General features: G+C 39.3%; 1 protein-coding gene across 1 annotated transcript; it reads right to left on the bottom strand.

The window, feature by feature from the left end:
• Positions 1-223: 223 nt before the first annotated feature.
• Positions 224-4,044, bottom strand: LOC105363009 (ras-interacting protein RIP3-like). Its single transcript, XM_011500579.1, has 6 exons — positions 3,755-4,044; positions 3,444-3,673; positions 1,854-1,877; positions 1,075-1,588; positions 546-818; positions 224-359 (listed from the first exon to the last, which is right to left on the bottom strand). Exons 1-6 carry the CDS (start codon positions 4,042-4,044, stop codon positions 224-226), a joined length of 1,467 nt encoding a protein of 488 aa, XP_011498881.1.
• Positions 4,045-12,642: the final 8,598 nt, after the last annotated feature.

The raw sequence follows: 12,642 nt of genomic DNA, 5'->3' as shown, positions 1-12,642 counted from the left end.
AATAATTAATACTTAATAATAATAATAATAATAATAATAATCAATAATAATAATCAATAATAATTATAATAGTAATAATAATAAAATTGATAATCATCTTTGTTAAAAATTCGTTTAACCTTAAAAGTAATAAGTTGCGATGCCACGACGCAACATTTGTATAACATTTGTCGCTTATCGAGCAGCAGCACGTAAAGTCAGTTGAATCTCCTAGCACGCGATATTACAAGTTCGTGATGTCGATTTGACTGTCGGTGCAGGCTTCGATGCCGTGCTGTTCGTCAAATATGGAGCGATTGACGGTCGAGGAGTTGCCGTAGTTGTTTGCCGCGAGCCACGTTGAGAGATCCGGAAGAAGACTGCTCAAGCCGAAGGAATCGTTCAAATTGTTGGATGCGTAAGCGCACGATGACGTTGTCTGGAGTGCAAAGTTGGTTTGTTGCTGTTGTTGTTGTGGTTGCTGCTGCTGCTGCTGCTGCTGTTGTTGTTGTGGCTGCTGCTGCTGCTGCTGCTGCTGCTGTTGTTGAGGTTGTTGTTGTTGTGGCTGAGGTTGTTGTTGTGCCGCTTGTGGTTGCGTCTGCTGCTGGCTGGGCGTTTGATTTGTGAAGGCGGTGGAAGTTATATACTGCGTGGCTAAATTTTGAAGCGCATACTGGCATTGCGGCTGCTGTTGTTGCTGCTGCTGCTGTTGCTGCTGCTGTTGCCAGCTGTACTGCTGATTGCCGTACAGTTCCTCGTCTTGTTTAACTGGCTGCGAGATATAGCCGCTCTGCTGTTTGTATTGGTAATACGCGCTGTCAGTTTCTTGGTAATTGTTTCTGTGGGACAAAAAAAAAAATTTTTCAGTAAAATGACAAAATGTCGAATGCACATTTGCAATCCTTCAATATGTTGTAAAAGCCATTTCGCTCGTTTAAGGTTCTCATACTATAAACTTCGTTAGACGCGTAGTGAAAGAACCCCCCGTTTACATACTTTTAGCAAATTATAAAAAAAAAAAAAAAAAAAAAAAAAAAAAAAAAAAAAAAAAAAAAAAAAAAAAAACTATATGCGATATATCTTGCGGATTCTTACCTACAATCCGGAAACTGCAGCTGATTCGGCAGCGAACTGTCCTGCGAGAAGTAGAAGCTGCCGTAGGAGCGCGTGACTGTCTCGTTGCCGGTCTGAGCGTCGGCCGTATAGTCGGGCAATGTGAGCCGCTGCTGGACCGACCACGTGCCGATAGATGGTTGCTGCTGTTGTTGCTGTTGTTGCTGAGGCGACGAGACGGTGCTGTGAAGGAGCTCGCAGGTTTCGGAGCCAGTGAGTGGCGAGGCAAGGTTCGTTTGATGCTCGGGCGATTTGGAGGAGGAGTGATTCGCGCTGGGACCCCGTCCGTTCTGCTCCTTCTTGTACTTCATGCGCCGATTCTGGAACCAAATCTTGATCTGACGCTCCGAGAGCTTGAGGGTGTCGGCCATCTGTATGCGCTTGGGTCGGCATAGGTAGCGGCAGTTGTTGAACTCCTTCTCGAGTTCTACGAGCTGTACCGAGGAGTAGGCGGTGCGCGAGCGTTTGCCGCTGCTCTTTCTCTGATTGGCCACTGCTAGGGAAGAGAAACGGTTTTAAAATCTCTCATCTTATGCCCAATCGATAAATGACGATTGCGTGGTTTTGAAGATAGATAGGACGCGCGGCTGTTAAGAGCTTTGCGTAAATATTTCGATGTCGATAAGATGCTTGCGAGCAATGACTGTTTCATTTAAAAGCAATTAGCGTGAATACGATGCCTCGTGCGTCAAAGGTGAGTATTCGAATGGCGGTGGTGTTAGCGTGTGTCGGAGGGGCTGGGGGGGGGGGCGGTGTATGACGAGGAGGCGGAGGCGCAGAGGTGGCTGGCGATAGGCCGATGACAAAATAAGGTGAGAAGCGTGCGTGACGAGACGAGGACTAATGTCGACTTGGGCAACACAAAACTTGCGAAGAATTTCGCAGCGGGGGACTTGCCATCCCAGGAGGAGGCTTCCGTTCCCGCTGCGAGACTCAAAGCACCGACTGCCGCGCTACTGATATGGGATTAAACGATTTGCCCTGAATTTACAAGCAAAACGATTACTTAAAAGTAAGCTGGCGGCAAAGTGAAATTGCGTAATTAAATAAAAATAAAAAAAAATTTATGAAAAAAAAACTGAAAAAAGAGAAAAAAGAAAAAATATAGGAGACAAGGAGAGGACAACTAATTAGTATATAAATCGCTCTCTCTCTCTCTAGTTTTAAGAATTCCAGAAATTCCATATAAATAAAAGAGTGCAGCATCGACTATTCATCTATATTTAGTCGAATGTATAAATTACGCTTGAAATTTTAACGGACAAAGAAAAATATAAATTTTCCAATAATTGCGAAATACCATGTCGAAATGAATTGTCATTCTAAAATGTTGTCATAGTTAACGATGCGTTTCACTCTTATTTCGGCCGTTATCAACGAATTGATAATCTCTGTGACTTCTTTAGGCTTAATGGGCTGTATGCGCCTATCCTCCGGCCAATTTCGACATGTCAATATTAAACTTTTTTACTTTTCGAATTATCCTCGCAATTGATGTAGAAAAATTACAAACGATTACCCTTAAATATTTAAAATCAAGGGTAGGACGTGTAAAATCCACATATGGCAAAAGATTTCCGCGGGCCCCATTAATATTACCCTCTATTATTAATAAATATGTCATTTCGGCGCCATGACGGTTCATCGCCTACATGATGCCGCGATGATATGCTGCTACGATGTTTTATATCTCGAGTTCGAAGACGGTTAAATGACACGCTTATCATTAATCAAACTTAATTAAAAAAACGTTAAACAAACCTCGAAGATATTTAATGAAGAAATCCTTTTCTATTTCCATCAAAATCTTTCGTAAGTGTTAAAATTACAGGAAAAATTAATGGATAGATGAAATAATAATAAATAAACATTAAGAAATATATAAACGAATGAAAACGCACGAGAAAGATAAAAGAAAAGAAATTCTCTTTATTTTATTAAGAGGCTTTGAAAATATACTTTGAAAAATAAATTGTATTTCGGAAATAAATTTCGAGAAATAAGTGCCGATAGCCGAAGGTGCAAGTTCGAAGGAAAAATTGCGACCGATTTTTACATGGAACTGTTACTTTCAAGAGCGCATCCTTTGTATGAACATTAGACGTATTTAATTATTTCATGTACCCTGCGATAATAACCGACGGTGGGGGCTAAACGGGGTAGGGGAATGGCGATTGCGATGGGGGAGAGGGTGATAATTTTCCAGGAAATTTGACTCACAGTTGTCGAGTTTAAATATAGTTTAAGGGTGTACGGGGCGCAGAATTACTAACAGTGCATTATACCGATAAATATTTGTAAAGGCAAATGGCAAATCTAAAACTCACCATGATTGCTGGATGTCGGTACACTTGGAACAGCAACGCGTTGTCTTTTCAGCGGTGGTTCATCCTCGCACTCTCTGAGTAGTTGTCGTTGTTGAATAACAATTGGATTTTGTTGTTGTTGTTGTTGTTGTTGTTGATGCTCATAAGTGAGCCTCTTAATTTCTTCCTCGACTCTCCAAACGTACTGCTGTTGGTGTTGTTGTTGCTGCTGCTGCTGTTGCTGATGTTGTTGCTGCTGCTGCTGCTGCTGCTGCTGCTGCTGCTGTTGTTGTTGTTGTTGTTGCTGCTGCTGTTGTTGTTGCTGTTGCTGCTGAAGTGGTTGATGATGTTGCTGAAGCAGACCGCCTGGTCCAAAGTCCGTGTAACCGTTCCAGCTGGAGGTAGAGGTTACCGAGTCAACGCTTGCTGGCGAGAGAGGATAAATATTGTCCTCGAAGGCCGTCCTCGGGTCGAGTTTTCGCTGCCTGACCGCGGCCACGTGCTGGCTGAATTCGACGAGCGTCATTCTCTTGCAGGACTTAGGATTTTCGCTGGAGTGCCGGCGCGGCGATTTAGCGTAAGCTCTATTGGCGGGAGAACTTGCAACTCGGTGCTGACCACTGCTCGTGCCTTGCTCGACTGACATTTCGCAGGCCTTGGCCACCGCAATTTGTAGGGCCGGTGCCGGGGGCTCCTGACCAATGGGCCGTCACCGATTTGGTCGATATCGGTCAGTGCGCTCGAGGGAGCCGCCCTTTTGCAGGGCCCCGACACGTTGGGACCTGCCGCGCCGAATATTCTAGCCCCTTCCCTCTTGAAAGCGCATGCGACGGCGCCGATTGATCCCCCGACGCAGCGACGAGTCGGGGATATGGCAACAGGTGGAGGGCGCCGCCGGCGTCGGCCTCCGTCGCCTCGGGATTGCCGGCGCGATGGGCCCAAGGAGCGAGGACAGCCCGCGCGTCTAGACCATTAAGATGCTTGCCGAGGGCGAACGAGAGTTTCCCGGATTTATGATTTGCATGTTGGGGAGGTCGAGAATTGGGACGCACGCCTAAGTTGTTTGTTGCCTCGGCTTCCGTTCTTTCCGTCTTTTCTACTTTTCTCTTTGGCAGCCGATCGTGTGAAGATAGTCTTGTCGGTCTACTTGGAATGTTGTAAATTTTCTCGACCATTAATTGCCAAGGGTTGTTTGGCCAAAGTTGACTAACCCTGTGGCTGTATCTTACGTGTCTCTGCCATGGCAGACAATACAAAGTCAACGCAGGAAGCACTTTTTTATAAGACGCTACAGCGAAATGAAATTTTTATTACCTTTTCTCAATCGCCTTTGTAGTTTCGAGTGCTTTAGAACTTTCTCAGACTTAATAATTCATCATTCGTACCTTATCAAAATTAATACTCTCAACGATTGTCGACCTATATAGATACCAAATTTACACGCGCGCGCGCGCGTATATATATATATATATATATATACAATCTCGTATGTATAATTGTTATAATTAATTCAAACTGTCAACTATTTCTACGAAAATTTCCAATAAAATAAGTAAATCGTTGATTTTATTAAGCTGTTTGCTTGCAGCATGTTACGTGCAGTCCAATATTTCTATAAATTATAAAATTTTTCCTTACTTCATAGTTTTTGACGATAAACATATAAGGTAATTTTTAGTTGTATAATTTTTTCCTTTTCTTTTTGTTTTTCTTTTTTTTTAACAATAACGGATATCTAAATAAGCTTTATTCAAATTATACGTACCGAATATCTAGCACATAATAGGCTGATAAATCAGACGAGCTTGAAATGGAATATTTTCTCACTTCTTTCTAACGCAAGCATTCTTTCGTTCCTTTACAACGTCGTCTCACCACTTTGTAGTAATACCACGTCGCGAATGGTTAAAGCTCAGATAGTCGTCGTATACTGAATCGACGTCGCCCATGTCGACCTTCACACATGGTGCCCGCCTCGACTCACTTTCACCTGTACAATGTATGCAAACGTCTCGCGCAGTATGTCGCTGAGACTTCGTCTCTCGTCCGTTATTTCGATAGCCCCACCCTCCGAGCGCACGAAACGACGGTGAATGAATGGCTGGCGGGCCCATTTTGTTGTTTCTGCGTGATAGTGGAACGACTGAGCCGACTGCGGCCCGATAAGCCATAAGGTTATTGCGTCGGACGAAGGAAGGAAGGCGAGAGAAAAAACATAGATCGACTAATTTGAATGCGATATGGATTTTCCACAATTGTGGAAGTGTGCGTGCACGTAGATAGAGCACCAGGCGATTGGGAAAGCGAAAAAAGCGGCGGAGTTGTTGGTAGGCAGCTCGTGGGGCAAAAAGTCTGGCTGAACACGATGCGCAACTGTCAGTCCAATGGCCGCCCGCGGGGGTGATGAAAAAGAAGAAAAAACGAAAGATGAGGAGCATGATGAGGAGGGAAGAGGGGAAAGGGGGGGGGGGATAAGAGGGAAAAAGCGACAGCTAGATGAGTTCTCTAGCGCGCGGCCACGGGTTTCGAACACCGCGTTCGGGAGATTGATCGGCGTCATCCTGTCAAGACTCTCACTCATACTTGGTCGCTCATTTTCACTCTCTCTCTCTCTCTCTCTCTCTCTCTCTCTCTCTCTCTCTCTCTCTCTCTGTCTCTATCTCTATCTCATCCGTCCTTCCGACTCTTTCACTCTCTCACTCGCTCTCTATCTCTATCTCGCTGCCCCAGTCCCTCTCATTGTCTCTGCCCTTCCCCCATCACGCCCTGTCCCACTCCCGCACCATCTCCCACCCCCACTCATCCTTTCCTCATTTATAATCTTTACTTTCATACCTCGTTAATTCTTCTTCTTCTTCTTCTTATATATCTCTTGTAGAATGTTGTTCATTTATCTAGCCTGGTTCAGCTATTTCTATCGCTTTTGTTGCATTTAGTGTATTTGTCATTTTTCACTACACTTTTTCATGTATTTAACGTTCAATTATTAACAGCTAAACCAAATACTTTCTATTCTGTTGAAGATCTTTGATATTTTCAAAGATATTGCATTCAATATCTTATGTATTTAATAAATTATTTACTTAATATTAATAAATTATTCTAATAATGGGTAACCTTGTTGAAAAAAAAAAAAACGTTATTTTATCATAAAATAGATGTTGATGTATACAATAATATACATTACAATTTTAAGATACAAAAACAATGTAACGGATAAAAAAACATTGAATTTTGTAATTCGAATATGTTATCGGTTGTTTGTTCTTTATTCTATTAAAACAATTTGTAAGCTAAGATCACGTTCAGAAAAAATTTTCCACTTGATTGGCTGAAATAAAGCTCATGCGTATGTCTCAGATATTTCTTCTTCTACTAATTCTGTTACAGTAATCAAATTTTTACACATAATTCCGTTTACCTTATATCGCTATTATTATTACTATACCGAAGCTATTTGTTTGTGCGAAAATGCGAATGCACGAGAAATAACACTGGAAGAGGAAGAAACTTTATGATTAAGTTTGTTATAAACTAGTTTAATATTGTAAACTACTTTGATTAATAATATTTTTTCTGATAATATACTTATAACGATATCTTATAAAATATAAATGACCAATCTTCATATACCTTTGGTTATAAATATCATATTAAATCATCTTTTCATAATTATGGAAATAATTTTTTTGTTAATATAGTAAAACTATGCCACAATTTTTATATGTAAAAGCCAACCCTTCAATACATATTAGTTTTCAGGCTTTTTAAAATTATAGAGATTGGTAAAAGTGAATAATAATTAATTTTTATATCAAATTGAGAATGAAATAAACATCTAAGCAAAATTTATAAATTCACGTATTTCAATGTAATTAACAAAATCATGGCCAACAAAAAATAAAATGAGATGAATCAAATACAATAAATTATTTAACCGTAAATTTCTGTTTAATGTCGATGACTCTACATATATTTTATCACAATGACACCGATTTTCTTCCTATCAAGTGTAGGAATAAACGACCGCAAGTAGTAATAGCAGCATCTACTAATTTATCTTGGGCCGTTTACGTTCTCGACCGAGCGAATAACGTGCAGTTACCGAACTAAATTATACAAGCCATTGCAATTAATTAGTCTTAATAAAAATTATAGGAAGAATTGCAATTATAAGCCGAGCGTTAGAGGTTATATAGAAGTGAAGGGAGGAGACGCGAGGAAAAGTCGAAGGGCTGAATCCCAGTGAGAGGGAGGGTTGCCGGGGTAGTCGACAGAAAAAGTGAGAACGAAAGGAAAAAGAAAAAATAGAAGAAGAAAGGAATAGAGACGGAAGGATTGCGGGGGAGATAGGTAGGTTGGTAGAGAGAGTCTGTGAGAGAGAGAGAGAGAGACAGAGAGACAGAGAGAGAGAGAGAGAGAGAAAGAAAGGAAGGTGAAAGAAAGAGACCGAGGGGTTGGAGGATGAGTCTCCTCGTCGTTGGCGTGGAAGAAAGGATAGTCACGAGCGTATGCGAGAGAGAAGGAGGCCGCACCCCATTCGCGAGAAAACCGAGAGAGAAAAAAGGACGAGTCAAATGCATAGATATAGGCGGGGGCTGGGCGCGCGCCGATCCTCGCGAAGCCGAGAGAAAGAGGGTAGATAAAGAGCGAGATGGATAGACGGGGGGCGCAATCCCGGGCGCCGCTTTAAATGAGTCAGCGTTTTTATGCCCCGCGATGTTGTCAAAGTGCAAACATCGTCCGATAATTTATCATCCAAGGCGCGCGAGCGTCGGCTTGACGTGCATCACGAAAGAAGTGCGCGTCTCTCGCGACGTCGCGGGGCCAACTCCAAGGAAGGTCACCTCGGCCGATCCGCAGCCGAAGATGAAACGATTCACTGCAATAAGATGCAGTCAGGCGACCTTGAAATCTATAATTTTGATAAGGTTTTGGTATGGCCGCCGTATTATTAGAATATGTGACATTGCGCGCGCGTATGTATGTGTGAGAGAGGCAAAGAGAGAGAGAGAGAGAGAGAGAGAGAGAGCGAACGAGTTGGCGAATAAGAAGGGGATGGGGCAAAGATATTTTATTCTACGAATCTCGTGAATTTGATAGAACAAGTACAAGTATGAGAGCTTTGGATTATAGATATTGATGTATCCATGGGTTCTTCATTTGGCTTTGTTGGTCTTATATTACCGGGAATATTATACAGGTTACCATTGGTAAGCCCTATATTCTCGGAAAACCATAGCTATTATTATTGTTTTATTCCTGGAAATGGTAATTGCGGCAGGTATATGATATATAATATAGTTAAATTATATTAATACGTTAATTATCATATGAGTACGCCTATATAAACCAGTCAAATCACTAAAATCATTATGCCTCTAAACCAGTCAAATTGTATTTAAAGGCTATTACAATATAAGTTTTATTTATCAAAACTTATGAGTGTTTTATTAATATTTTCATGTATTTCGTGTTCATTATATTCGCCTGCTTGATATATTTTCACCTATGTAATCAATATTTATAATTTATGTGTAAATTCAACAATAATTTTAATTAATCTTAAAATTTAAAGTAATGGCATGTGACATTACACTTTTTATATGCTGACTAATTGTCCTGTAATATACATCAACAAAAAAAGAGAGAGAGAGAGAGGGGGAGAGAGAGAGAGAGAAAAAAAAAATATATATATATTAGCTCCAAAACCAATTACGCTTGCCATCATTTTGCCCACGACACTGACGATGTCATTAGAAAAATGCATACGTAAATGTTTTGAGTGCATCCTAAAATTGAGGTTGAGATACTCTGTATTTCATTGGCTTTCATTTAACGAGTATGTTTTTATGCATAACAGCAACTAATGAGGAAGCTAATTTCTGAAGTTAAGTGGCTATTTTCCAAGTGAAACCTCATAAAAATCACAAAGTGATTTTGATACGAGAGACAACTACTCATTGGGTACTACTGCATGTAATAGGTAATCAGCCATTGCTGACGAATCGTCCATGTGTACTAATGTATAATTAGCCCTTCGATTTTCACTTGAGATTATTATATCATTACGCAAAGTTCTTTTGCAGTATATTGTCAAGTCAACTAACGAATAAGTACTTTTGACCAAACACTAATTGTATTTTGATACAAATCAATGGATGTGATGACTTGCCTTGAGTACTGAACCCCAAACAAACGCTCATTCTCCGTTTTTCTTGAAAATTATAAAACAAAATTGATATGATGTTATATATTATTTTTAACGAGCCATAGATTGTACGGCGATAATATTAATGTTTAGTGGCTATTTAAATACGATGATGATTTTTTAGAAATAAAAGAGTTATATAAAGTATTGTGATAAAAATGATGTTTTTTTTTTGCGCCAAATCTACAAAAATCTGTTCCTTGAAACATAATGGCTTTAGTATTACTGATAATGATTCTGTATTTGGGTAGTTTAAGATCATTTATTACTTAATTATCATTTCTATTCATCAAGGTAATAGGAAGACGAAATAAATAAGTAATAAATAATGTATGTTTCGGACTGTTTATTGCAAAAATTATAAAATACATTATAAATTAGATATCATTCTCTTACATTACTAATAAAAAATATAATACAAATAATGCTTAATTTTTAGTTCATTCTTTCATATGCGCATGCATAAATGCATGAAACATTATAAAAATATAATAAAAAAAGATCTATAAATTAATCAAATGCATGTTGATAATAAAAGTATTGAAAAGTATTACTGACAATATTAGATTGACATTTAAGATTATTTCCATGTCCTGAGATTCGAATGATCTGAATTTGTAATATTAATATATATAATGCAAAAAAGAACACAATATATATGTATAGGTAATTATCCGGCATCATTTGCATTTATTAGATTAATAAAATCACGTATTACCAAACCAGAAAATAATTCAAATCAAGTTATTCTTTTGGTATAATATTTTATTTTAAATTCCACCTATGTGTATGCGCATGTAAAAGTTAAATGTGCATAATGAAAATTTATCATGTCAGTCTTTTTCCCGTATATCAACTAAAAGCATGTAAATCATTATTTACGTGATTTTATGATAATCGCTTTATACTCTGTGCTTATAAAAGTCGTATCGATAAGCTTATGAAAATTTAAAACTTTAAAAAATTCACTCTAAACATAGGATTATATACAAATAAAGTGGTGAGGTATATTTTACCTTAAATTTAAGTTTGCTCGGATGTCCTAATAACAGTCATATGAATTTTTCAGCTGCCTCTATCCACTTTCTACTTGAATATTTGATAAAGGTGGTATGTGCAAGAGTTGGTATGGTTGGTGTATCTCCTATTTAGAAACAAATAGTTTAGAATCTCGCTATGAGCGATAATAGACTGAAAGGCCAGCGAGTGAAATTTAAAAGCTTAAACCATTTACGCAATTAGTGGGATTTTTTTTATTTAATGCAACAATGTAACAGAAATTTTTAAATCGATCGAGCAGGCCAAAATTATGAATTGTTAAATTAAGTTTACTGTTAAACTTAAAAGTTTTTCTATTATATTACAAAAAATTGTTATTCATTTATTTATTTTTTTTTTTTTTCATTTAACAATGACGAGTAGCTTATTAATGTTGTCATATTAATTTACGAAAAAATATCTCTTTATAAAATAATTTCGTCATTGGCTCGATCATTATTCGTCCCGGGCGTATGGCAAAAATCGCAAACCGAGATTCAGTTCGACTTGATTACAAGTTTCATTAGCGTTGACATAATCTCGCAATGCATTATCAAGTAAGAATTCATAAAGAAAACGTCTCTATTCTAAAAATCTCCGCAATCCAGGTCAGGTATAAAAATCTCCACCAGGTGCTCGAGTCTTTTTATAATAATAATAAGGAAAAGTTCACGGGATGAATGCGTTTCCAAAGAAGGTGAAGCGTTCGCCCCGGTGCTATCTATCTCCTATCGACAGATAAAAAAGCCAAGAAGCCGTTTTCCTCTACCCCCGTCCTTCTACCCGGAGACCACTCCGGAGCGTAACGCCCCTACCCTATTTGTTTATAAGGCGCCGTCGTGGCCATGGTCGGCCGGCAAAAGGTGCCCCTATAAAATGTACGACCCTAGGTGAGGCCACGACTGGGCCCGACGTCGTCGGTTGTCGCGGTTAATACTCCGCAGCCGCTTAGCGCCTTACGCTGGCGACGTCTGGACGTATTGCGGCCTCCTCGACCCATCCGAGCGCCTCCCAAGAATATGCTCCCCGGCCTGACTATCGTGCGCGGCGCGACGGATCCGCAGTAAATTAACGAGAGCATCGTGCGGGAGATGCCGCTTTGCACGCTGGAGCGCCGGCAGCGGCGGCGGCGTCGCGACGGTACTTTTCGTCGCCGGCACGCGCACCACGAGGCCGTAAATCAGCTGCTAGTTACGCCGCCGAGCTGCTGTGAGGAAAAGAAGAAAAAAAGATGAGGATGGAGCGAGAGGAAATCCGATTTGTCGCGTTTTTTCGCACGATTTGCGTCCTTCCCGTTTACTTTTCTGGCACCGATCGCTTCCAGACCTACGCCTTCTTCCTTCTTCTTCTTCTTCTTCTTCTTCTTCTTCTTCTTCTTCTGCTTCTTTTTGCCTGCTTCCTCTTCCTTCCTTTATTTTTAGTTTTGTTTGAGAATGCTGCTGATTCCTCGAGAGATAGCAGCTTCTGGTGCAATCCTTTGATGGCTGTGTAGGTGCTAAGTCTTATCTTCGCATTGTGCTCCCCAGTTTTTCCACTTAGCCGTAAAAATCATTCGTGCAGTACGACAGACTGGAGTATTCCTTTCTTTAGAAAAAAAGCAAAAAAAAAGAAGAACTAAGTTATTTTATGGTAAACGTTGGTCTATATTGAAAATCATTTCAATTTGCTTATGATTGATATTTTAATTCTGGCCACTATCGCCATATCATGACAGATTATACAATTTATAAATGAAAAATTATTTTCTTTTACCTCACTGTATTATCCACTTTTCATATTTTAATTTAATATAACAACAATATTATAATATATGTATGTAGGTCAAATCATATAATTCGGATATTATATAAAGATTCGAAGCAGACCCTTTGACGACTCGATCTATCGCGAGTTGATAAATTTTTTTTTGGTAAGCATGATTACGAAGTTTTATGTTATTAAATAAGGATATCATTTAAATATATATATATATATATATATATATATTAATAAGAA

Source organism: Ceratosolen solmsi, unplaced genomic scaffold (assembly GCF_000503995.2).
Source record: "Ceratosolen solmsi marchali unplaced genomic scaffold, CerSol_1.0 scaffold56, whole genome shotgun sequence".
NCBI lineage: Eukaryota > Metazoa > Arthropoda > Insecta > Hymenoptera > Agaonidae > Ceratosolen > Ceratosolen solmsi.
The sequence above is the reverse complement of the archived record's forward strand: the minus strand, read 5'-3'. Positions and strand labels throughout refer to the sequence as shown.

Bases quoted from the DNA above. Each gene is read 5' to 3' on its own strand.
- LOC105363009 (XM_011500579.1), bottom strand. From the start codon at position 4,044: ATGTCAGTCGAGCAAGGCACGAGCAGTGGTCAGCACCGAGTTGCAAGT. The intron at 1,589-1,853 runs GTCATACACCGC...TCTCTTCCCTAG, and splicing joins CTCTGCGCCTCCGCCTCCTC to CAGTGGCCAATCAGAGAAAG. The intron at 360-545 runs GCCACAACAACA...CGGCTTGAGCAG, and splicing joins GCGGCACAACAACAACCTCA to TCTTCTTCCGGATCTCTCAA.